Genomic DNA, 24,905 nt, shown 5'->3' with positions numbered 1-24,905 from the left:
TCAAACTTTTAAGGTTTATTTTGTGAGAGAATTATAAATTTTTCCTCATTTGCAGCCGTCTTTGGGATTTTCTCGGTACTTAAAGACAAAGCAAGGGTCTTTGTAGGAATGGAAGAATGATCAAAAATCGGCTCAACTTTCAGTTTGAAAAGTTAAAAAAACAAAGCAAGTTAGAAATCATTATCATCAAGTCATTATGGACTGAAACAGGAATTTCAACAATAACTGGTTACAAAATTGGAGGATTTTGTAGATTAAAAGGCTGATGCTTTAGTGTCATTTAGAAAAGCTGCTAAATATATACTGTAACATGTGTAATGAAGTGATAAATCTGAACAGCTTATTAACATATTAATATAGGCATATTCTTCTTTGTATAAACTGCACAAACTGCTTTTATTTTGCAGTGAATTTGGCTATAATCTATATTTTTATTTCTTCTCAATCAATTGGTTGTATAACTTCACACAACTGTTCAAATATATAGAATTTAGATCTAATCTTCAAACAGTAATTCAACTTTCCTTGAAAGTTGCTGTTTTAAATGATAAAGATGACAAGAAGTTAAAAAAAAGGTTTTATTTGCACAGATAAATTCATTAAAATATTCTGTTCAGACTGAATTCAGGATAAAACTGTAAATTATAGACATATTACAAATATCCAGCTGAAGGATAACAAATCTAGAGTGGAATGATTTATCTGTTTGATAGTTTAACACCAAAAACTGCTTCCTGTACCCACAGAGAGATGAATAAGAGAAAAACATGCAATCAAATAAACTGTGAAGGAACAGAAAATTAAATGTGTATAAGTCATATGTTCAAAACATTTTCTTTTCAAGAGCACACCATTAGAAAATTATTATAAAACATTACAAAAACCACAGTTCACAGCCAGCAGTTTTTGAAATTAATGTTACAAATATCTCATAAATGAGTCAGTTTAAACGGTCTTCCCTGATGAAAATCTGTCACTCAACACATTCAACATTCATGTTTTGGTTGTTTCTGAAAAGTCCCGTTTAAGAAATCAGGTCAAATTTTCCTCCGGCAACAGAGGCAAAGAATAAATCAAACATATAATTTTAAGAAGTGCCTGCCCCCTTTTTTTCCTGTTTTAATGACATGGAAGAAATTGAATTTAAGTGAAAAGTCCAGACGACGCGTTGCGTAAATTGCAAACACATGTGCCTCAGTGTTTAGATAAGAAACAAACCCGGTGATTTCATGAGCCCAACTGTGATGTGTGATGATAGAGAGAAGAGGAGCCTCACCACATGAAGACATTTTGTGGCTTGACAAACGTCTTTTGAGTTCTTTTGTAACAGTAAAAGCTCTGCACCATTGGCCTTCATTAAAGAACAGAGCCCTCTGTGTAAAACGTGTAATAAATAACCATTTTATGCTAAAGTTGACCTCTTAAATTAAATGAGCCAAACCCTGAACACCTGCAGAAGGATTTAACCCGCTCTGAAGCCGTCTGCTGAGCTGAATGATCAGATTAGGAGCTGTGTTACAGCAAAAAGATCTGCAGGGGGCAGTAGAGAGTCAACACAGTATTTGCCATCATAGGTGGAGTTTAGGCCTGTCTCGTGACCATGTTGATGTTTGATATGTTTGTTGTCAGCAGGACTAAAAAGGATCTGAATAGGAGAACTCTATTTAAAGGATGATCAAATATTAAAGGCTTTAGGTCAAACTGGCCATATACGCTCTGCTGGCAGCTTAGTTGTACCTCAATAATGCACCTCGTTCAGTGGCAGCACTAGTTTAACACAAACAGCGAACATATTCATGCTCATAACGTTATAAAGTTTTGTCATTATTTAGCTTAAACTGTTATTAAAATGTTTGAATCAGCTTCACGGGCAAAGAGGAGATTTTCAAAATGCCCACAGAGTCTCCCCAGAGGAGCAGTCAGTTTAGAAACGTGAGGTCTTCCAGTTTTTTTACTCATGCCAGCTTCATGGACCTGACGTGCCTCTGAAAATGGCTTCAATCTGCTCCAGTGTCTTGCCTTTGGTTTCTGGGATGAAAACCATGGTGAAGATGACGTTGACGAGGCACACGGAGGAGAACAGCCAGAAAGTCCCTGCACTGGTCAGAAGATCCTGGAAAAGGTCAAAGTTAGAGAGACAAGGATGAAGATACACTGAGCTGCAATTTAGGATTAAGGTTCTGATCATTTGTTTAAAGCTTGGTTAATTAATTAACCGATAAACTGTGAGGAAAATACTACAGACCTTTGCAAAAGTCTTGATCAAAGCCTAATTTCTTTACTTTCTGCTTCCAAGCAGCCAGTTTTTCTTGTAATCTTTTTAAAGGGATTCAAGGATTTTGCACAGTTCTGTATGTCGGGTAATGTTGTGGGAAGTATGCTCAAACTGGATGTTATGAAACATTTCAAACCCATCTAAAAAGCTACTGTGTACTCATGGTTTAAATATATCCCACTTAATATCAGCATCGTTAATAAGATATTTCAGATTAACCATCTTGCCCAATGCCCCCGAGTTCCCTGCTTATGTCATACAACATTATTAAGCCTATTAAATTATGATATCTGGTAGAAAACAAACTCCTTCCAGCTGTAAAACCTTTTTGTGTCACAAAGAAAAGGAAGAAAAACAAGCAGAACCGTTTGGTTGGTCGCCTCTTCAGCACTCACCATCATATCTTGGAAGGATTTGGTGACGATGAACGCCATGGTCCAGTTGGTGAGGACCACGACGGCGCTGGCAAACCCCCTCACCTTAACAGGGAAGATCTCAGACATGATCAGCCACGGGATCGGACCCCATCCAATGGCAAAACCTGAACACAGCCATAGTTATCGATTCAGATCGGGGGAAAAAGGAAAAGATTTTCCTTAATAAGTGAAGCAAATTCTCCAGGTGTCCTTTCAAGAAGAGAAATGATGCGTCGCCATGGCCACATCCAACACAAGACATGAAAAAGTAGATGCTACGGAAAGCAGTAAATAGAAAAAAAAGTAGGGAAAAGGGGAGAAGACTCTGCCTAAAACGTTTCCCACTGCAGAGTTTAACAGCTGCAGTATGACACCTGAGTGCGACTCACCTGAGATGAAGACGGCCATGCTGGCCAGAGCCAGCCAGGCCAGCTCAGGGTGAAGTTCTTCGCCAGCCGTCATCTGGACGTCCATTAACGTGGTGCTCTTAATTTTGGACATCAAGTAGAAGTAGATCCCAAATGCTGCGGTGCTGATCGTCATGGCAACACCTTCAGCGAATCAAATAGATTTTTGTGTTTAAGAGAAAATTACAGAGAAATTTAAGAGATTGATATTACAGCCCCCGATGTGATTCTTAAATTTACCGACTCATACTTCAGTTCAGACGGCATGAACCCAAGATATTTAATGTTTTTACTCATAAACTTAATTTAACTCCATTTTTACACTTAAAAATAAAAGTTGTGACAGTGAATCTTTTCCCACTTTGTAATGTTTCCTTCTCCCAACACTTAAAGACGTTCTGACACTGAGGAAACCATCTGATGAAGAGTTTCAGCTGTTATTTTGTCCCATTCTTCCTGCTAACTCATCTTAAGGTGTGTAACAGTACGGGGGTGGGGGGGGGGGGATCCCTGGAACAGATGTGGCCTTGAAGGCAGCATATGTCGCTGTAAAATCTCAGCAAACTTTTCTGCATTAATGCTGATCACAGAAGTGGAAATGAGCTTCGCCAAGAACCCCGATGCAACCTGTTAGAAAATCATGGAGTTATACCATGAGAAAAGCTGCAAGAATAAAGGTTTATGTGATGGGGGGGAGGCTTCCTCCTACCTTTTGGTTCTCATAACATTGTGTAGCTAGTGAAACTGTCTTTTGACTGTCTGAACTCGGTTTCCCATAACATTGAATGGCCAGTAAAAATAAATATAAATAATAATTTTGTGAAGGCAGACATCTCTGAGCCAGCTTCCTGATAGGTGGTGCTGACTTGTCTCCTTCCTGCAAGAAATAAACGTTTTGTGTTAATTGTATCCAGCGACTCTGAGCCTAATTTTGAGAGAATTTTTCTGACAACTTGGTCCTTCGAGCCGGATCCCAACATCCTTTCCACCATTCAGGGTCAGAGCTGAACCGTGCACTCCTAACAAAAGCCCTCCAGCTGAATTGCTGTGATTAGAGGCCAGTTGCCACTGGGAAGGGGAAAGGTGACGGGATCTTATCTTTGAATCAGTGGCCAGACTCGCGGGATGCTTGGACTCACCAGTGGATTTATGGTAGGAGGAACCTTTGTGTTACAATTGTGGGTGAAAAATATGATGTGTGATTATCAACAACTGTTAAACCAGTTAAATTAAACTTCATTTAAATAAGAAGTTTGCAATAAATAGTGAGTTTTAAACAGTGAATAGATTATAAAAAACAGAGTATAGATCAGAATTATATTCAACTGAAACGCACTCTTCCAGTGAAGTCCAGTTTCAAAGTTAATATTCAACTAAGATCTGCAAGACCGGTGAAGATAGCGATGAGGAACCTGTGATAAGTAGCATAAAACCAGTGAAGTTATAGGGGAATGAGTCCAGAGTCTGTGTGAGAACGCTACAGGAATAACCAACTCTGTGCAGCACGTTAAAGATTTTCAAGCTTTCTTAAGAAAGATTGCGATGAGGGATCGAAGTAAATCCAGCTTTGTTTGTGTGTTTGTTTGCTGTTATATTTGCTGTGCATGTATAACATTGTGTTGAAGTGGTGGTGAAACAGCTGCTGGTGGTCTCGCTGTGCCGTTGTTGCTGGTGACGTGACGACAGAAGCACTGTTTCACTGACTAGTTACTCCGATTAAATCAAATTGATTAGCTGCAAAAGGCAGAAATATGGGGAACACCTGTTTTAAAGCTATGTTCACGGGTGTCCATCTTAGGCTGATATTCTGCACTATAGAGGGAGAAATATGCAAATCCCTTCCAGTCTTTCTTTGAGGAACATTTTCTCACACATCTGTGGACAAACTGGAGTTCCTCTGAACATCTTTGCTCCTGAAAGACTCAGCCTGTCGTGGATTCTGCTGTTATTTCAAACATGTGATATCACCTGTCTTTAACCTTATTATTAGCTCTAAACTGCCCCCATTACAACTTTTTTTTTAATAAAAAAATGTTACAGGCCAAGAATGCAAAATAATAATAATAATAATAATAATAATAATTTGATGAGACAAAACATTAAACATATTGGGTTCATAAAGCGGATATTTTCCATATCGTCCCAACCTTGTTTGATCTGGGTTTTGGATAGATTAAATGTTTCTGGAGACCTGAGATTATGAGAAGGACCTTCCTGCCGGCCTTGTCCATGATCAGCGCTGCTATTGCAGTGAAGAAAACCTGAATCAGGCCAACGATCACTGAAGCCAGGTCGCTCTTCTGCACAACAACAACAACAACAGTCACAAGCAGCCTTCGTACAAAAACAAAGAAACAAAAAAGCTGCATTAGATTTCAGATTAGTTTCTGTTTCAGCTCAAATCTATTAATCTATTTTTAACACATTCTTAATTTGGATTATTGTGTTAGTTTAGGGATTTTCTTCATGACAATTCATTAAAACTACAGTGATATTTATAAAAATCAACAATCCCCATTGCTCAAAGACCAATAAAAAGCCAGTTTTGGTAGCAAAGAGTCAGTAGGGTTACATTTATTATACCACATCTACGTTTTCACCCAAAACTTCAATCCGACTAATCAGATCAAGATTCTGATCATCTTTCAAAAAAACAGCACCAATCCCCACAAAGAGCTGAAAGACAGAGGTGTTGTACAGATGTAAACATCTGCAGCTGTAACTGAAAATCTGTGTTACCTCAAAATGCGCCTGTTCAAAAATATTCTCGGCGTAGAACATGATGGCGTTGATGCCCGTCAACTGCTGAAACAGCATCAGCATGACGCCGATCAGCAGAGGCTTGTACACGCCGGGGTCCTTCAGGTCCGAAATCTGGAATCTGGAGCCCTGAGAGAAAGCAGAGAGACCGCCATCATCAGGCCACGCTGGCGGTCAGCACCGAGGACGGTGTCCTGGTGGTTTGAGCTCACCTGTTCGTCACAGGCGTCCTCGATGCGTGCGCACTCCCATTCCACGGGTGCGTCCGGCCCCCGCAGGAAGCGCAGCGCCTCCTCGGCCTCCCGCCTTTTGCCCTGTGACAGCAGGAAGCAGGGCGTCTCTGGCATGAAGCACATGCAGACCATCAGCAGCGTCGGCGGGATGGAGCAGCAGATCGCCAGCCAGCGCCAGTCCAGGAAGAGACCTGCAGGAGGCGTTGACACAGATCAGAGCTACAGCTGCTGCTTTCCTCGTTTCCTGGTTTTGGACGTGATTTCACGCCTGATGGTGGGAAAAGTTTTTCATAGATGCTCTGGTTGTTGGATTTGATCTCAGAAGAGTCACTGACTTTTACTCAATTTGGCGAGAGCCTCAGAGAATAAACCAAGTCCTTAAAGAGCTAATTAGATTGTCAAAAATCCTTCTGTTGAACATTTGAACATTGAAAAAAATACCTAAATTTGATAAGAAAACCATCACCAATGACAAAAAAACCTGTTTTAATCCTATGAAGAAACCATCCTGTCACTCTTTTGTTATAAAGTTTAAGATTCCTGATATTCGTGCCGTGACTTTCTCTCCCACAGCTGTAAACAGACCAGGTGACGGACTGAGGCAGGCCGGACACAGAGGGGCCTTGTGAAAATCCAGATCTCCTCTCAAACATCCATGTGCTGCTGCTAAAAATACATCCCTCGGATGATTTGATTGTTCCACTTTCCACAGTGATCACAGTGTTCACTTTTCCTCTGTTTCCAGCTTGCAGAGCATCAAAAAAGACTGAAAAACAGGAGTGGATGACACATCTTCACTCATTCACCAGCTTCTCTCTGTGGTAATTCGCTTCTCTTCACTGACGTTAAACTGTTGCATAAAAATGTGAAACTATGAACTGATCTTTAGTTGGTGGAATTGCTTTAACAGATAAACCAATTTAATGGTTTATCAGATTACAGAGTGGAAAATATGGAAGTAATCACCAGTGCTGAGTGGGTAGAGGAGGAAAACTCACTCTAAGCAGGGACAGATTTTCATTTTTATGGGATTTCGGCTCATGTTGCTGTGACAGGAAATGAGACAGCAGATAAACTGCCTGTACAAGCTCTCAATAACTCTGGATCCAGACTGAACATCATTTCATCACTTAAAATGCTCCACGTCAGGTAATGTTTTCATGCAAATCCACCCATAACTTTCTGAGACAAACAAAAACAACAAGATAAGAAACGCTGGGCTTGTTTTAATTATGAGGAAGCAGCAGAGCACGTTGTGATTGTCTGATAAAAGGAAGTAGGAAGTGTGAGAAGACGAACACGCCAGGGACAATAAGTGAAACAGGTCTGACATCCTGAACAGCAGAACCCATTCTCAGTGCTTTCAAGCCTCCCATCAAACATGATTAGTTGATTATTCAAATTCAAAATTAGGTACCATTCTACCTATTTAGCATATCTCCTCACTGCTCCTCAGCTGCAGCGTCCAGCTATGCAGCTAATATTGTTATTCTAATCCAGAGAAAGCACATCATTCCAATGACAACCATCACTGAGACAATGAGCCGCATTCATGAACTCGAGTCACTCTTCGTAGGGAAACGTAAAAGGGATCCAAGAGAACTTTCAATGACTTGCTTCTGGAAAAAAATGGAATCAAAAAAGCATTTTTTTGCTTTTTTAGGATTAAAAACTGCAAATTGATGCTCACAATGAATATAATATAAGAGAACCGTCCTGCTCTAAAACAATCATTCATTCACACTGATCAGCCACAATACCAGGACCTCCTGCCTAATATTCATCTGGTGCGCCTCTTTAGACCAAAACAGCCCCGACCTGTTGAGGATCAGACCTCTGAAGGTCTGCTGTGGTTTCTGGCACCAAGTCCTGTGAGTTCTGAGCTGGATCACACTCGTCAAGAACATCCCACACATGCTCGATGTGACTGAGACCAACAGTTCAAACTGGTTCTCGTTTCTTTAAACCATTCCTGGAACATTTTTGCAGACCGGCAGGGTGAAACGTCCTGCTGAAAGAGGCCTCTGCCATCAGAGGTCAAGGTTTCCCTGCAGAACAGTACCTAAAGCTTCACACTGTCCCCGCTGGCTTGGCTTCTTCTCTGACTGAAGCTCATGTGTCTGTTGGCGGTGGACACGCCTGAGCATGGACACAGCTGCAATGTTCTGACACCTTTCAGAACCAGAATTAACCGTTAGAGTAGTTCGAGCTACAGTAGCTCTTCTATAAAACGGTATTTTGGAATTTTCCCTTGTGGGTCAGTTAAGGTTGATCTGATCTAATCTTAACTGGACAATACGAGCCATTCTTCACTCCCCACGTGCATCAGTGAGCCCATGACCCTGTCTTCAGCTCACAGCTTTTCCTTCCCTGGACCACTTTCGGCAGATCCTGACCTCTGCAGACTGGGAAAATCCTACAAGAGATGTGTGGAGATGATGTGACGGAGCCGTTTAATTATCACAACCAAAGTCACTCAAATCCTTTTGCTTTCCCATTTTTTCTGCTTCCAACACATTAACTTCAATGACAGAAGATGTATTCAGTTTTTCACTCGACTCGTCAGTGGTTATAAACTGACAGCTGGTCTGTGTATTCTTCAAACCAGAACCTCGTTCTTTACTGTCTCCTAAGACCCATAATCCCTCCAGCAGGTCCACTGTCAAACCATTGGTCTCCATCTAACTGCTTATGCCTTTTATATTTCTAAAGGAAGGACCAGTGAGCTGTAAACATCCCTGTCAGGTGCCCAAAGCCCCACAACTGGCTCCACTCTGAGCTTAAAGAGTGAGGACATACATCGGAAATGTCATTCAAGAGCATCTCCTCATGGTTCAGCTCCTTCTTAACCACTAAACCAGAGAGGAGAACCGTAACCTCAGAGTTTGTCGCCGATGTGAATTCCAGCCAGATTACACTCTGCAGCAAACATCTGGAGTGAAGGCTGGAGGTCTCTCAGCCAGAAGGACTTCATCTTTAAAAAATGAACTCAAGCGAGTGAACTCAACTCTCCATCTGAGCAAACATGGACCGAACAGCACCCAGAACAGCTGCTGATTACAATTTTTCTTTGACCTTTGACACAATCCAAACAGCCACAAAGACAACAACCAAACAGATCCATCAGTGCAGCATCCCATCTCTGAGCACCAGAGGAGTCATGACAACACGAGATAACCCACCTCACAAGACACGCCGGCTTTTAGTCAGAAAACATGAATGGTATCCCGCTAACAAGGTTAGCAAGAAGCAGCTATTTTCCCACAGGTCAGGCAGTGGAGGCTGCTATCGAGGAGGATAGCAGAGGAATCCCCCCTGATGGCCAGTCTGCGTCAAGATGATTGATTTAGAGCTTCAAAGCAGTTAGGCAACTTCAGATAAAAACACTTTAAAGCAGACAGTGCCGTCAGAGGAGGTTTGACAGAGTGACAAACAGAAATCAGGTGTGGCTGAGGTACGTCACACAGTCTCATGAATCCTGCGTGAGATGTTAATGAACAGGTTTATAAAACAGCGTCACATACCTGCAAAATAAACTAGCATGATGCCGAGCACCACCATGAGCTGCACACAGGAGCCTAACGTCCCGCGGACCTTCTCATGAGCCGTCTCAGAAATGTAGAGCTGAGAGGAGACAGAAAAAAACGATTAAAAGAGAGAAAAATAACGAGTACAACTAATGCTAATGGTCATTTCAGGCTCTTAACCCAAAGAAACATGCACACTGTGAGTTATATTCAATTCAATGGTCAGATTTTAGAGGCCAAAACAAGAAAAAGAATTGGCACTTTGGCTTTGAAAATGACTTTCAGAACTAATTATCATAATAGTTTGAAGATGTCATTGATCTACTATATTATAGCCTAGAGATTAACAGCTCACTGAAAAAAATTACTTCATTCTGTTTAAGCTAGAAAACATTCTGCATTCAGAGTAAAGAAGCAAGCGGCCGAAGAACATATACTATAAGAGTTTATAGTATATGTTCTTATAGTTAAGGATTGTTTACTTTATACTCTGATTAGATTAGATTGGATTCAACTTTGTTGTCATTGCACAAAGTACAGCTACTGAGGCACCGAAATGCAGTTAGCATCTAACCAGAAGTGCAGTTAAACATCTTCTCTGCAGCAGAAAACACCCTCAAGTCTTGTCCTTAAGATTTTCTTAAAGTATTCAAGGTTTTCTCCTTATCTTGACCTAAAAACTGACCTAAACTGTTGCACAAAGGACCTTAACAACTAACTTTTGGACGTGCTGAATGACAAGTGATTGATTTTGTGTTACAGACATCACCAGCGTGTAGTTTTGTCTGAGGTCAGAGGTCTTTCTGCTCAGTTATCTCAAAGCCATTTCATATCCTAAAGGCCACGGCACACCACCCCCAAATCATTCTCCGTCTCAGTCGGTCTTATTGTGTGCAGAAAACAGGTGAAATTCAGCCTGAACAAGAGGCAACACGTCAGAATTCAAATACTTAAGCGTAAAACGTGATATTCAGTTCATTAAAATGTCAGAATCAAATTTAAATTAATCTCCAGAGAGTTTGTTGTGCTTTCAGACCTTCTGTGATGTTGTAAAAAAGATCTGCTCACTGCTTGTGTGACGCAACAGTTAAAACTAGATCTTACAACGCCATAAAACATTAACAATTTTCCTCAGTAAAGGACACAGTTTAACCAGCACTCAGTCTTTCAGCTGAGGAAAATTAAGCCTTTAGTGCAACATTTAAGGAGAAGATTAAGCTGCTTTGTGCAGCAAGATATTCAGTAGAAGTGTCTTTATATTGAGGCTGCAGGTCACATTGTATATAAAAACAGAAATGCAACCATTAGTTGTGGTAATTGGGATAAAAACGGCCAGGTGTGTGTTACCGGGACGACCAGAGAGGTGACGCCGCTGGCGAGGCCGGTGAGCACCCTGCCGATGTAAAGCATCCACACGTTCTGCGCAGCGATGATGACGGTGAAACCGAAGACGAAGGGCAGCACGCAGAACATCAGACTGAGCTTCCTGCCAATCTTCTCCACCATCCAGCCGCCCAGCAGCCCGCCCAACGCTGCTCCAACCGTCACGATGGACTGAAAATCAGACAGCACAAGAGTTCACATCTAAAGCCTCAATTTCACTCTGAAGCTCATTAATACTGAAATGTATGTAGAAATGATGCTAATTTTGAATTATTAGCATTTGGTGAAACATTTTCCTTCGACCTCTCTGTCATGTTCTGTCCATTTTAAATGAAAGGCCCATTTATAACAAACCTCGTTTTCAGAAAAGTGAAATCTGTAATATGTTATTTCATTTGAACGTCTCAGCAGTCCCTGGTTGCTGTTGTCTGGTTCTCCTCTTCATGATGCTCCAACATCTGCAGCAGGAGACAGATGTGGACTGCAGGCAGGCAGCCGAGCTCACACACTCTGTGTGTATGAAGCTGCTGGAAGTCCTGCAGAATGAGGTCTGGCATCGTCCTGCTGAAATAACCACGGACCTCCCGGGAAAAGACGGCACCTTGATGGCAGCATCTGTCTCTCCAGAACTCCAACATCCAGCTGTGCATCAGTGGTACCTTCACCCAGATGAAGCCCTCCATGCCATGGACTCTGATGCAGCCCCAGACCATCACAGACGCTGGCTTTAAACCTTCCTCTGAGAACAGCCTGGATGCTCTTTCTCATCAGTTTTTCCCAGAAGCAGCTGAAACGTGGACTCATCTGCCCACAGAACACGTGTCCACTGTCTTTCTGTCCCTCTGAGATGAGCTGGAGTCCAGAGAACTGGGCCGTGGTTCTGCTCAGAGCTGATATATGGCTTCCTCCTGGTGTGATACAGCTTCAGCTCACATTTCTGGATGCAGCCGTGGACTGTGTTGAGTGGAAATGCTTTTCCCAGCTCCTCCTGAGCCCATGTGGCTGTATGGATCATGGTGGCCTGACGGTTTCTCCTGCAGTGCTGCCTGAGGGCTCCGAGCTCATCCAACAGGGGTTTCTGTCCTTGGCCTTTTCCACACTGAGATTTCCCCAGACTCCCTGAATCTGTTCATAACTTTCTGCTCTGTAGATGCTGAAAGAACAAAGTTCTTTACAGTCTTACTCTCAGAAAGACTAAACCTTTGGTGGATGCTCCTTTTATACCCAATCCTGACACCCTCACTCCAGTACTGGAGAATCTTCCAGAACGCTGACGAACTTTGTGTGTTGCTGCATCAAACTCTAGATCTGTTAATATTTGTGTCTGGACACTGAAATTAATTTCTTTTGACTTGTGTCTGTGAGACAAAGGTTCAAGCTAATAAATAAATATATACATTTCATTCTGAATTATTATTTATGATGCCATTAAAACAGTTTAAAATGACTCAATCATGGTCAAAACATTTCAAATCCATCTTCGTATTTCTTTTGACTGGTTTCAGACTTTTGCTGCTATGAGGCCTTATTTCTTTCTGCTGTGATGAGTTTTTAACTCCAACATGTTTTCAGACAGGATGCGATGACAGAAAACTGCTGATGGCATCTAAAATCAGCTCTGCTTCGAGGCATGTGATGTTAAATCATCACGGCTGTCGTCATTACCCCAAACCAGGAGGCCTGGACGTCGTTCAGCCTCAGCCGGGGGTCAGAGGTCCTGGTGAGCTCAGGGATGGCCGGGGAGCTGTATCCCAGCACGAAGCCGAAGCTCATGGGACCCAGAACGGCGACGAAAGTCGCCAAATACAGCTTCCCATTCTTAACTTTGCTGTGGAAAGAAAGAGGAAGAGAGCAAAGAAGTCAGAAATCTGCTCACGTTATGCAGCTTTTAAGCACTTAAATAACACATTTAGTCTTCTTTCTTCTAATATTTGCTCATGACAACACTTGGATAATAGATATTTTACGCATAAAACACAGCTGAACGGTTGATTTTCTGTGAGACTGACGCATGGAACAGTGAAGGAACACATCAGTTCTCTGAGGATCGAGGTAAAAAGGTGGAAATATGCAGCTTTTAAAAGCTGGAGGAAGTTTTAGTTCAGAACTACACATGATCTAAACTTTTAATCTGCATAAATGAGTGTAAAATGACAAACTTTTGTGAGGTCATTTCAGGCTGTGAAGCAACATGTTTAAGATTTTATGTTCTATTAACTTTCTGGCTTAAAAACAAGATCATTTTTTCTAAAATGGGTAAACAAAAGGATTTATAGACTAAAAGAACACAAACTGACTGCAGTTGTGGTTATTATATCATCCACAAATCTTAATCACATGTGTCATAATCACTGATCAGGCAAAACAAGCAATTTAAAGACGTCAGTGCGGCCTTTGGAAACTACTTCTTGATATTTTGCCACCATTTTCAACCATTTCAACCAGTTTTTACAGTTTTTACAGTTGCTGCCTGAAGAAAGATAAAACCTCGAGGAAACTGGACGATAGTAAAAGAAATGTCTCAAGTTAAAACACAGCAGCACACATTCAAAAAGATTTCAGAAGACGGAACAGAACAAACAATAAAGCAAGAAAACAGGAAAAGAAAGTAAACAGATTTGAAAATATGAGAGAAAGGAAAAACAGCTGCGTGTCAGAGAAAATATCTGTCTTCAGGAATAGTTCTCCAGGCTTCTTGAAGGACATCCCAAAGCTCTTCTTTGGATGTGGGCTGCCTTTTGTTCCGTTCTCTGTCAGATGATCCCACACTGCTTCAATAATGTTGAGGTCCGGGCTCTGGGGAGGATTCATCCCTCCATAAGACCTGTTGCCACTGATTTTCAGTCCACTTCTTGTGTCATTTGGCACAGCTCAGCCTTTTCTCCCTGTTTCCCTTCCTTAAGAATGGCTTCTTGACAGCCACCCTTCCATGGAGACCATTTCTGATGAGGCTTGGGCCAACAGTAGATGGATCAGCTGAAGGTCCAGATGCATCTCTCAGGTCCTGTCAGGTCTTTGCTGGATTTTTTCCTCTTTCTTAAGGACATCACTTTCAGATCCTGTTCATCTGCTGTAGATAGTTTTTTAGGCCTGACACTTCTTCTTTTGTCCTCCACTTGTCCAGTTTCCTCAAATGTTTTAAGGACACACTGCACACCATGCTGAGATATGCCAAGTTTTCAGCTAATAGCTCTTTGGGAATCACCTTGTTGCTGCAGAAATCCTATTTTCTGTCTGTCAAACTGTGTTATCTTTGCTGTTTTTCATAGATGCAACTAAAGAAATGGGAGCAAATGATGTGTCTTTGTGACAGGCTGCTGGTAACAAAGTGCCTAAAGATCCAATTTAAAATGGCTTCTTTGCTAAGTTGTCTGTTCTGTGTCGACACAACACTGGTTCATCCCTTGAGTTAGGAGCCTATTTTCTGCCTGAATGGTTCATAGGTCAGAGTTCAGTGGCTTAACAAATAAAAAACAAACATTCCTTTAAAGATACGAGGACCGGACTGAAAAAGCAGCCAATGTCCAAAGAAACACTTTGAATGACATTCCGCAGACCTGGAGAACTATTGCTCACGTGAGTGTGATCACGTCATTAAAATGAAAAACAGAGATGCAGCAGCAGCAGCAGGTATCTGCAGGACTGACCTCAGGTAAGCGTCCTGCTCTGAAATGAGTCCTGCGGGACTCTCGTCTCCGCTCTCCCCGTCCAGCAGCCTCCTTCTCTCGCTCTGGCTCTCCATACTGACGGCAGCAAGCCTTCCCACACGGAGTGTTTACCTCCTCCTCCCGGATCACCTTTTACACGAATCTCCCGTCAGGCGGAGCTGAAACGCTGAGCAGAGAAGCAGTGGTGGTTACTTTAAGAAATGGCCACATTTCGGCCACATTTCAGCCACACAGGGACCGAACAAAAAACCAAAGTGTCTTATCAGCGAAGCAACTCACCTCCAAACCGGTAAGGAGGATCTTTGTTTCCTCCACCGGTGGCCAAAATGCTTCGCAAACATCTGTGTCAGCTGATCGCGCTGTGTGCCTATCATTTCCGGTTTGAATCATTTCAAAATAAAAGTTCCCTGGCCGGCCAAATATCGCTCTTTACAACACACTCAGTTTTGGGTACGCATTAAATGCACTAATTTCTAAATACGCCCTGGTCTCCGTTACATTATACGGAAGCCGAGATCGTCCGTGGATCTTTTTTTTATTTTATGCGCTGTTATCTCGTGATAACGACTTTTATTTCGTTAAGTCGAGATAACAAAGGTCGTTTTCTCTGTTGACACCTCTCGCTTCAAATAAAAGCTCTTTGATTGGTTGATAAACGGCTCTAAGTTTTGAACTGGTTTCCGTGGAAACATACAGGTTCAACATTTCAACAACAGATTATTATTTCCGCAACAAAATGGACAAATCTGAGGAGACAAATAACGACAAGGTAAAAAAACGCCTGAAAATGGAAATATTCGCCAAAGTTTCTGCTACTTTAAAGGAAATTAAGATGGAAAGATGGTAAGATTTTTCCATTGCTGATGAAAGTTAGGAGAATTTTACTCTTACTGCTTATTTTATTTCTATTACAGACCATAAATTGAATATATTTTTAATTTGATTCCATTTCATTAGATCTAATTCATGTTTATGGTTCCATGGTACTAGTTTTCTTAGAAATGAACAGTTTTACAGTTAATTTACCTGCCTCTGGCATTTTGACATTGCAGATCTTGAAGCTATATGAGATCAAACTGACAGCTTTCCTCACTCTCTCAGTTCTTTGCCCCTTTTATTGAGTTTTCCTCCCTTTTCCTTTAGTGCTTGTGGCCCAGACCAGGGGTCCAGCACAGTATTATAAATATCCTTTTGTGCTTCTTTTATTGTTTAATTTTTTACTTCTTTTACAATCTGTAAAGCAATATGTGCAATATTCAGTTCATCTGAAAGCTCCATACAATTAAAGCCTGATTGATTGATTTTAAAAAAAGGGGTTTCCAGCTCCTAAAGGACTTCACTTGTTTGTCCTGTGTGGCCAGTCTTAGGTGAGTTGTGTTTGTCATTTGATATAAAATCGTTTTGAATCTCTGCTCCGGTGTCTATCAGCACATGGCGGCGCAGAGTTTATGCCCTACTGCTTCGTCAGAGGAGGAGCTGGACGAGGCCAGGAGAAAAAATGCCTTCAGACAGCTGTATGGATCCAGTAAAATCTTTCTGGCACCGACAGATAAACACCCCCAGAGACCAGACCTGCAGGGGAAACTCATCATTCAGAACAAAGCTGCAGAGCAGTGAGGGTCGCCACTCAAAGAAAACACATTTTCAGAAACTAAAGAAAGCCTTTGGCCTCATTTCCAGACATGTGGTTGAACGATGCTTTTTGTCTCTAAAGTTACAGAAACGGAAAAGAGGCGATGGAACAGTTCCAGTATGAGAAGGCCATCATCTGCTTCTCCAAAGCCATCTTTCTGCAGCCGGAGCAGGTGCCCGGACACAAAGTTGCATGATGCTGTTCACGCTGATATCTGCTGATACTCTGATTTAATGTTTTTATGTTTAAAACGAGCCCATCCGTAACTTCTGCTGCTGTGTGCTTCAGACTGAGCTGTATGTGAGTCAGGGGGAGGTCTATCTCCAGCTGTGTGACTTCCAGTCAGCAGCAGCCTGTTATAAACAGGCCTCCGCCCTGCAGCCTGGAGCCTTCAACGACCGCTTGGGCTTCATCTACTATCTCCAGGTAGGAGTCTCCACATTGTCCTATAATCTGACAAAAAGGTTTATTTCAATAGAAAAAAGTGTGTCGTTGTTGGTTATAAAAATGGTTTCAGTTTTCTGAACACATCAGGTGTATATCTTCTGCTCCCAGAGGTCAGGTTTTTATTGCTGTTTGTAATGTTTGTTGCACACTGGGTGATTCTGACTCTCTTTATCACGTATGCTTCTGTGTATATATCTATATCTATATATCTATATATCTATGTTGTCCATCTCGTATTTTCTCATGAATTTGTGTATATAGCTTTGGGTTTATGTGAAATTGAATGCGCTTTATACATTTTACTGTCTTTGTTAATTGCTATAACACAAGTCAATATGAATGTAAATGTAAAGCATTGTTATAATAACTTATTAAACCAAACATATAGAAACAAGCAGAGACATTGAATGTATTGTTTAAAATGTTGAGGTGCTTTTTTTTTAGATTATTTGGGTCCAAGTAAAGTGTTTTAAATAATTAAAACCCAGATTTCTTTCTGAGCACAAAAACAAAATGGATATATGAAGCTGTCACTATGGCAACAGTCTTTAAACAGTCCATGTTTTAAAAAATGAAACAGTTATTGTAAAAAAAAAGAAAGACAAAATGCAGAACAGTGTGTGAAAACTAAGTGAACATTTACTACTTCCACAGGAACTAAGAGGGTAAGTAGCAGCCAGGAGCTGCTGATCAATGCACCGATTAATTGATCATCAGTCAGTGTGAGCAGCTCTATAAAAGCAGAAGTTCTGTCAGTTTGCTGCTCTGCAGCATTCAGGTGTGTGTTAACACGATGCCAAGGAGGAAAGACATCAGCAATGATCTTAGAGAAGCAGCTGCTGCCCATCAGTCTGGGAAGGGTTATAAGGCCATTTCCAAACTATCTGGAGTCCATCATTCTACAGAGAGAAAGATTATTCACAAGTGGAAAACATTCAGGACAGCTGTCAATCTTCCCAGGAGTGGACGTCCCAGCAAGTTCACCCCAAGGTGAAGAAGCCCAGAGCTACATCTCAGACTCTACAGGCCTCAGTTAGCATGCTAAAGGTTAAAGGTCATGACAGTTCAGTTAGAAAAAGACTGAACAAGGATGGCTTGTTTGGAAGGGCTGCAGGAGAAAGCCTCTTCTCTCTAAAAAGAACATGGCAGCACAGCTTAGGTTTGCAAAGCTGCATCTGAACAAAGCTCAAGACTTCTGGAACAATGTCCTTTGGACAGACCAGAGCAAAGTGGAGATGTTTGGTCCTAATGCACAGCAGCACGTTTGGAGGAAACCAAACACAGCATATCAGCACAAACACCTCATACCAGCTGTCAAGCACGGTGGTGGAGGGCTGATGATCTGGGCTGGTTCTGCAGCCACAGGACCTGGGCACCTTGCAGTCATTGAGTCCACCATGAACTCCTCTGGATACCAAAGTATTCTAGAGTCAGATGTGAGGCCATCTGTCCCACAGCTAAAGCTGGGCTGAAACTGGCTCATCAACAGGACAAAGATCCCAAACACAGCAGCAGATCTACAGCAGAATGTGTGAAAAAGAAAAGAATCAAGGTGTTGCAACGGTCCAGTCAGAGTCCAGACCTCAGCCTGACTGAAATGCTGTGGTGGGACCTTAAGAGAGCTGTGCAGAAACCAACGCATATCAGCACAAACATCTCATAACAACTTTTGCCAAATAAATGATGACACAGAGTAATCTGTCATGTGATATTGTGCTCTTCCTTTTCACATGACTGGTTCTGATCATTCGTGCATCATTCAATTTGGTTAAGAAAAGCAAATGTGACGAATCAGCTGTGATTTAGTTGTTTTGTTTGGGGATGTTGATTGAAGCAGACGTTTCTGCTCTCCCTTTGTGGACCTATCATCCATAAATTCTGCGTCATACGTGTTCATAATATCTTACATAACCGTGGAATTCAGCCTTGTTCTGCTGTTGTACTGAATTTAACGCGCCCTTCACAGAGCTCTCAGATAATGACGTTATGGTGACTCCTGTCTGTTTGTTGTTGTCCTCAGGGTCAGTGTTTGTTTGACCAAGGCTTGTTCCTCGAGGCGCAGAAGGCTTTCAGCAGAGCTATTGAAATGAAGCCTGAGTCCAAAGCTTATGAGCACAGACAGTAAGGAAAGATGTAGAGTCAGATTGTGCTTTTGTATTTCCATATACTGAATAATTTCTTTTAAACTTATCCTGCATTACAGTTGCTTTTTGCCAAATTGAGCAATAATACCTGTTGGCCCTGAGGTGCAGAACTGGCTCTGCTGTTCAGAAACTTCCCCTTTTTTGTCATTATTTTGGCTTTTGGCCTTTAATTCCACTTCCTTCCCTCTGCAACTGAACTAATTAGTTAAGCATTAAAATAGCATGGTTAAGGGTAGTGAAAAGATCATTGTTTGGTATATTAATACATTGAATTGAGTTTAGATTTGCCAACATTTCCAGCATGAAATGTGATGTCACCTGCTCAGGAAACCCTGCATGTCCAGAAGTGTTCCCCCTGTTTTCAAACCAAGGCTCCTGCAAGCATCAGGAGCTAAATGTTTTCTGAAATGTTGTGTTTTTGTTGTCCAGTTTTGCACCTCAGCACAGGTCTACAAAGATGCAACATGTAGAGTTGTCTCCTGTTCTTTTTGTTCTTGGCTGATGTATTTTGTACTTTTCTCCTCAGCCTGGCCTGTCTGATCGCTGCGGGTCGACACACCGAATGTCTGAAGCTGCTGACCGACGGCATAACAAAGAGTCCCACTGCTGATCGTTACGTCCTCAGAGCACAAATGCACAAACTGATGCACCAGGTGACAGCTGCAGGACCCTCTGACACCTCTAAGCTTACAGCTTTCACCACATGCACTCAGACAGCTCCAAGTACAACTTTTAATGACACCTGGTGGTCTTTAAATGAACTACATCCAGCTTCCTGTCCCTTACCCACACACTCATACTCTTTAGGAAGTGGGCATCCTTGGCATCTGCCATCCAAACATGACAGAAGTCCTTCAGAACTCCACAGAAGTGTAATGGACTTCTCATTTGGCCACATTTACTGTCACCAAGTTTCTTTAAATTTGGCGTCCACATCTTTTAAATACAGTTTAGCTGATGTTGGCTGACTCCATTCTTAAGCTGATATGAGCTCGTTTTGCACACTGCTGGTTTGGCTGTTTAAAGGAAGAGATGCTTTGCCTCAAAGCAACAATGAGGGAGCAGAAAGGAGAGTTCAAAGTGCATTTAGCAGAGGCTTTTATCCAAAGCGACTAACAGGTAGGCGGATAGGGTAAGTCTTGCCTAAGGACCCCTACTGGAGACAGTACCTTTCATGCAGGGGATTTGAACTCAGATCTTCCACACGAAAGGTGGCAATTATACCACACTATCCAGTCTAAAAATAGACCTAGCAGAGGATGGTTTCGATCCATCGACCTCTGGGTTATGGGCCCAGCACGCTTCCGCTGCGCCACTCTGCTACACACAAAGCTTCAGATATAGTGCAACACAGAGACATATTTCTCTTCTATACAGATAAATGACTGTCGTCAAGATGCAAAGTCGGCTCTGGTGCTGAACCCCAAGTGTCCGGAGGCCAAAGCCCTGCTGCTGCAGCTGCAGGAGGCGAGTGAAGAGGCCAGACAACAGGCTGTGGACAGAACTCTGTTAGGGCAGCTGCACGAGGCCCTGTGTTTGATTAATGTTGCTCTGGAGTACAGCCCACAGGATGGGCGCCTCTACCTGTTCAGGTGAGGCCACTGGGGACAGATGTTTGTGGACCATGACTGAGAGCTGGAAGAAGATTTTTTGTATTTTCTATAATCCACTATTTACATCAACATCTATGAGCATATTTAAAAAGTACTTTTAAAGTAGATTTTAAACAGTTTTATATGGTTATTTTTATCTAAATGATGTAAGATCTGTTTGATTCATTCTGATTCTCCGTCCATCAGAGGGACTCTGTACCGGCGTCTGAAAGACTTCACAGCAGCCACTGAGGATCTGATCCAGGCTGTGGAGCTGAGTGAGGAGGAGGAGGGCAGGAAGGAGGTCAAAGGTCAGGCGGGGGCCACAGACAAGAAGGACGAGAGCAACTCTGTCCAAGAGGACGCGCAGTTTCAGCTGGTTCTCACCAACAATGATTTTGCTGTTCAGTGCATCAGCAAAGGCCTCTACGATGAGGCGACTCTGCTTCTTAACAAGGCCATTGATGGGGAGAAAGGCCTGCCATGCCTGTACCTGAACCGAGGAGGTAAGGCTACAACACCTCGGTTTGTGCAACTTTGAGAATATTAGAGATTAAAAACTAGAAATAAACCAGATGATCCTTTCCGTCTGTGCTGGATCAACAGTTATGACTTCCTAAGATCCTCTCACAAGCTGTTAAGTGTCAAACCTGCAATTTCATGCCTGCTGAAAGAAACAGACCATCCAGTTTATGATAGGTAATAATAAAAGGGCACTGAATACCCAGGTTAGGTTACAACAAGTCATGTGGCTCTGAAACTGTGAGCCAAGCACAACAAACAGCTCTAACATGTGACAAACCTGATCTGTGTTGAACTGCTCTCTTTTAGATTGAAATTCAACAACCAGCAGTGTTGAATTTGTGTATTTTCCGAACACAAAAGTACAGAAATGATTAACCGATTTATCAGTCAGTTCATTTAAAAAAAATTAAGCCTCTAAAAACTCTCCCCTTTAAAAATACTTGATGTGCTTCTTCAAATGGCCAAAATGTACGATAATTACACTCATTTACTACTCTGGGATGTGTAAATATACAGATGAGCTCTGCCTCTTCCTTTGACGCTTGGCTGCAGCTTGCCAAAAACTCTACTTTAAATAATTCGGTACATCAGTTTGTTGTTTCTGAAATCTCTTTAAAGTCGAATTTGTCTAAGAGCATCCTCTTTTTCTTGTTTTTGTTTATTGTCGTCTTACACCCCAATTACTGTACTTTCCCAGCATGCATTGCATTACACCTTTCTGCCGCTGTAAGAAACCCCCCTCAGCTCCATTCTGGCAGAAATAATGCCTCAACATTTGAAGGAAATGATATTTGAAGCGGATAAAAATCTATTCTCACTCGTTTCTAAGATGAACGACCAAAGGCTATCAGAGCAGAGACGTCCATCTCTAACTTTAAGAACCACCCCTCTCCTGACTTTTGAGTCTTTTTGGGTTAAAGTGTCGGTGAAATGATGTTTGAGGACACAAATAAAGCTCTGTTTAAGCAGCTTAATGTTTTTTTTGGACTGAAGAAACCCCTTATTTGCTGTGTCGATTCCACTTTTTGGTTCCTTTTCTCCATAAAGCAGCCCAGCAGTCCAATGACCTTCCATGAGAAAGACACTAATAGGATGTTGCTAGTTTGATCTATAAGGCTACCGATCTAAACCCTGAAATCCAGAGCTTGGAGCTTTCTTTGACTCTGTGTGTGTGTCAGACTGTTTCTTTAAGCTGGGTAAGTGGCACTATGCTCAGGCCGACTACCAACAGGCTGAGGAGATGCTGCCCGATGACCCAGCTGTGTGGAACCGCCTCGCTGTCATCCACAACACTCTGGGCTTTTTCTATTTCCAGCACGGGTCAGAACCACACAAGCACTTCCACTGAGAGAAACCACTTCAGTAAGTTCCACAAATCCTGCTTATATGCTTCAGTTCCAAGTTTATGTGCGTTTGCATCTGCAGATATTTCCGGGATGCAGTTGATATGCTTTCTCTGGCCATCCGCTACAACCCGACTGCCAGCAGGTACTATGAGAGCAGGTCAAAGGCCTTTCGCAAGCTCCTGCACTTGAGGGAGGCCAGAGAGGATTTCATCTGCTTGCTGATCCTGGATCCCAGCAACGAGGAGGTTAGAGGCATTAAAGGGGAACTCCGGTATTTTTAAACCTTATTTCTGGCATGAAATACGTTCATCTGCTCACCGAGAACAGTTTGGTGAAAGTCGGCGTCCTTCGGAAGATATTTAGATAACTGGAGATCCATATAACGGAGTGAACGGGGCTTAGAGGATGCAGCCTCTAAATAAGGCATTATCTGTCTTTATTTCACCAATACTTTAAGAAGAATGAATGAATGAACGTGTGCTATAGCTCTGTTAGCTCATAGCTGCTGTGTTGTTGTTATTGGCGGCTATCGGGGGGCTTATAGAGGGCTTTCTACACACTACTGGGATGATGTCATCGACACAGCTGCCAAACTGTTTCACCAAACTGTTCTCGGTGAGTAGATGAACATATTTCATGCCAGAAATAAGGTCCAGGTTTAAAAATACCGGAGTTCCCCTTTAACATGCATCCGGGGTGATTTGATCACAGTCTGTTCACACCTGATATGTGTCTCCATCTGCATCTGAGCGCCACTCGTGTTCAGATCTCACTTTCCCTCTCAAAATGCAAATGAATACAAAGCCTGCATTACATTGTCTGCTACTGGTGACATAAGAAGGTTTGTGTAAGATTAAGTTCTTTTTACACCAGTAAGTCTACAGTTTTCACTGGAAATATTAAAACGATTATGTTGTTGCTCATATTTCCAAAGCTTGAGACCATTAATAGAAGTATATGACACGTGTGTGTCTGTTTGTGTAGGTGCCTCCGATGCTCATGAGTCTGTTCCCTGGCAGCAGCACATCTGATATATTGTCCAGCCCAAAAGGACAAACAATGAAAGTTCAGCTGATGGACACCATCCAAGCCTGGAGGTCCTCTTCTGATCCACAAAGGTCAGAAAACCAACGTTTATTGTGCGACCGGGAGACACCTCAGAGAGAGAAGGACAGACAAACTGCGGCTTAATGTCACACAAGTTTAAAATCCACTAAACCTCTTATAGATCAGGGGGATTTAGAGGGAAACTTTTATTTCTGGATCATGCTCACTGCACTGTATCCACAGCAAAAAAACACGGATTTTAGCTGTCAGTGCATGAAGATAAATCTCATCCTTGACTTTACAAATTAAGGTTGTTTGTAACCTGCAGGATTCACGACCCTTTGTGTCTCGTCACTTCATGTGTTTTTAGACTAAATGAGAGTTTCCCAAATATGACGCTGACCGATGAAAACACAGCCAGCCGATCAGAGGACACAGCTGCTGAGAAGGAGCTGAGCTCGTATGCGAACCTGCAGGATCTGCAGACAATTACAAAAGACCTGCTGCGGGTATGTAAAAGAAAACTGATTGTGTATGTGAAAGTAAAACCGATAATTTACGAAGAGACTTGGACAGGAACCGGAAAACATTTATAAACAGCAGACGTGTGATAAAGAAAGTTCACCTTCTTTCAAATCTAAATTTCTATGCATCAAGACATAAAAAAAATCATCTGGTCCTCACTGGGTCTTAGATTTACTTTAATATGGCATCAGATGAACAGCGAGCCAAACTGCAGAAATGATGTGTGAAAAACTAAGTGAACCCTTACTGCTTCCACAGGAACTAAGAGGGTAAGTAGCAGCCAGGAGCTGCTGATCAATGCACTGATTAATTGATCATCAGTAAGGGTAAAAGCAGAAATTTTTCTTCAACTTATTGCTGCTAAAGGTGCTTCTACAAGCTGTTAGATGATGGGGGAACACACACTGCTTCTGCCTATAATTTGGTTAAATGAATGAAGTTAGTGTAAGTCAGAGTAATATAAGTCCGGTTATATTTACCTGATGTGTAAAATCACATGAATGTGGAATGAAAGCTGATGGTCACGCAGTAACCATTGTTACCTGTGTGGCAGGTCAGAGAGAAGGTGGAGGCGTTTGTCCGTGACCATCCAACGCTGGTCGAAGGAAGTGGGTCACTTCTCGCCACACACGAATTTCCACCGCTAACCACATCCACCGGCCCTTCTCTGGAAAATCTGAGGTGTTTGAGGTTGATACCCAAGAAGTGACAGTATGAAAAGTGAGAAAATGCATCATCTTCCTCCCAGAGCCAGAGAATCACTTTAATTTCATCTGTTAATATCAAATAAAAAATATCTGAGGGATTATTTTATTGTACGTATGTTTTATTTGCCTCCATCACTGTTTAACAACAGTTACAGGGTCTTAAAAAATGGTTATGTCATGTAACACAAGGCTTGAAAGAAGAAATACATGCAAATATTGGTCTGAAAGATTGTGTTAAATCATCTGAACATGCAGACAGAAACTTTGAAT

The 24,905-nt window shown here is 42.0% G+C and overlaps 2 protein-coding genes and 1 non-coding gene across 3 annotated transcripts; 1 reads left to right on the top strand and 2 right to left on the bottom strand.

The window, feature by feature from the left end:
• Positions 1 to 566: 566 nt before the first annotated feature.
• Positions 567 to 15,033, bottom strand: slc2a8 (solute carrier family 2 member 8). Its single transcript, XM_072387247.1, has 11 exons — positions 14,949 to 15,033; positions 14,649 to 14,835; positions 12,667 to 12,829; positions 10,966 to 11,172; positions 9,616 to 9,715; positions 6,071 to 6,282; positions 5,838 to 5,987; positions 5,290 to 5,398; positions 3,081 to 3,242; positions 2,671 to 2,816; positions 567 to 2,113 (listed from the first exon to the last, which is right to left on the bottom strand). The coding sequence occupies exons 2-11, from the start codon at positions 14,741 to 14,743 to the stop codon at positions 1,967 to 1,969; spliced, it is 1,491 nt and encodes a 496-aa protein (XP_072243348.1). The 5' UTR covers positions 14,744 to 14,835; positions 14,949 to 15,033; the 3' UTR covers positions 567 to 1,966.
• A 288-nt stretch (positions 15,034 to 15,321) lies between these two features.
• Positions 15,322 to 24,702, top strand: LOC140309401 (tetratricopeptide repeat protein 16-like). The gene is made up of 13 exons (XM_072387244.1): positions 15,322 to 15,438; positions 16,098 to 16,282; positions 16,384 to 16,474; positions 16,591 to 16,728; positions 18,770 to 18,870; positions 19,420 to 19,546; positions 20,271 to 20,485; positions 20,693 to 20,991; positions 22,189 to 22,330; positions 22,436 to 22,601; positions 23,341 to 23,474; positions 23,774 to 23,912; positions 24,482 to 24,702. Exons 1-13 carry the CDS (start codon positions 15,406 to 15,408, stop codon positions 24,635 to 24,637), a joined length of 1,926 nt encoding a protein of 641 aa, XP_072243345.1. The 5' UTR covers positions 15,322 to 15,405; the 3' UTR covers positions 24,638 to 24,702.
• Positions 20,144 to 20,215, bottom strand: trnam-cau (transfer RNA methionine (anticodon CAU)). The gene has a single exon. It is a non-coding gene; the product is annotated as a tRNA-Met (tRNA).
• Positions 24,703 to 24,905: the final 203 nt, after the last annotated feature.

Source organism: Leuresthes tenuis, unplaced genomic scaffold (assembly GCF_036924035.1).
Source record: "Leuresthes tenuis unplaced genomic scaffold, fLeuTen1.0.hap1 SCAF_6, whole genome shotgun sequence".
Classification (NCBI taxonomy): Eukaryota; Metazoa; Chordata; class Actinopteri; order Atheriniformes; family Atherinopsidae; genus Leuresthes; species Leuresthes tenuis.
This window is presented reverse-complemented; position numbering and strand designations above follow the sequence as displayed.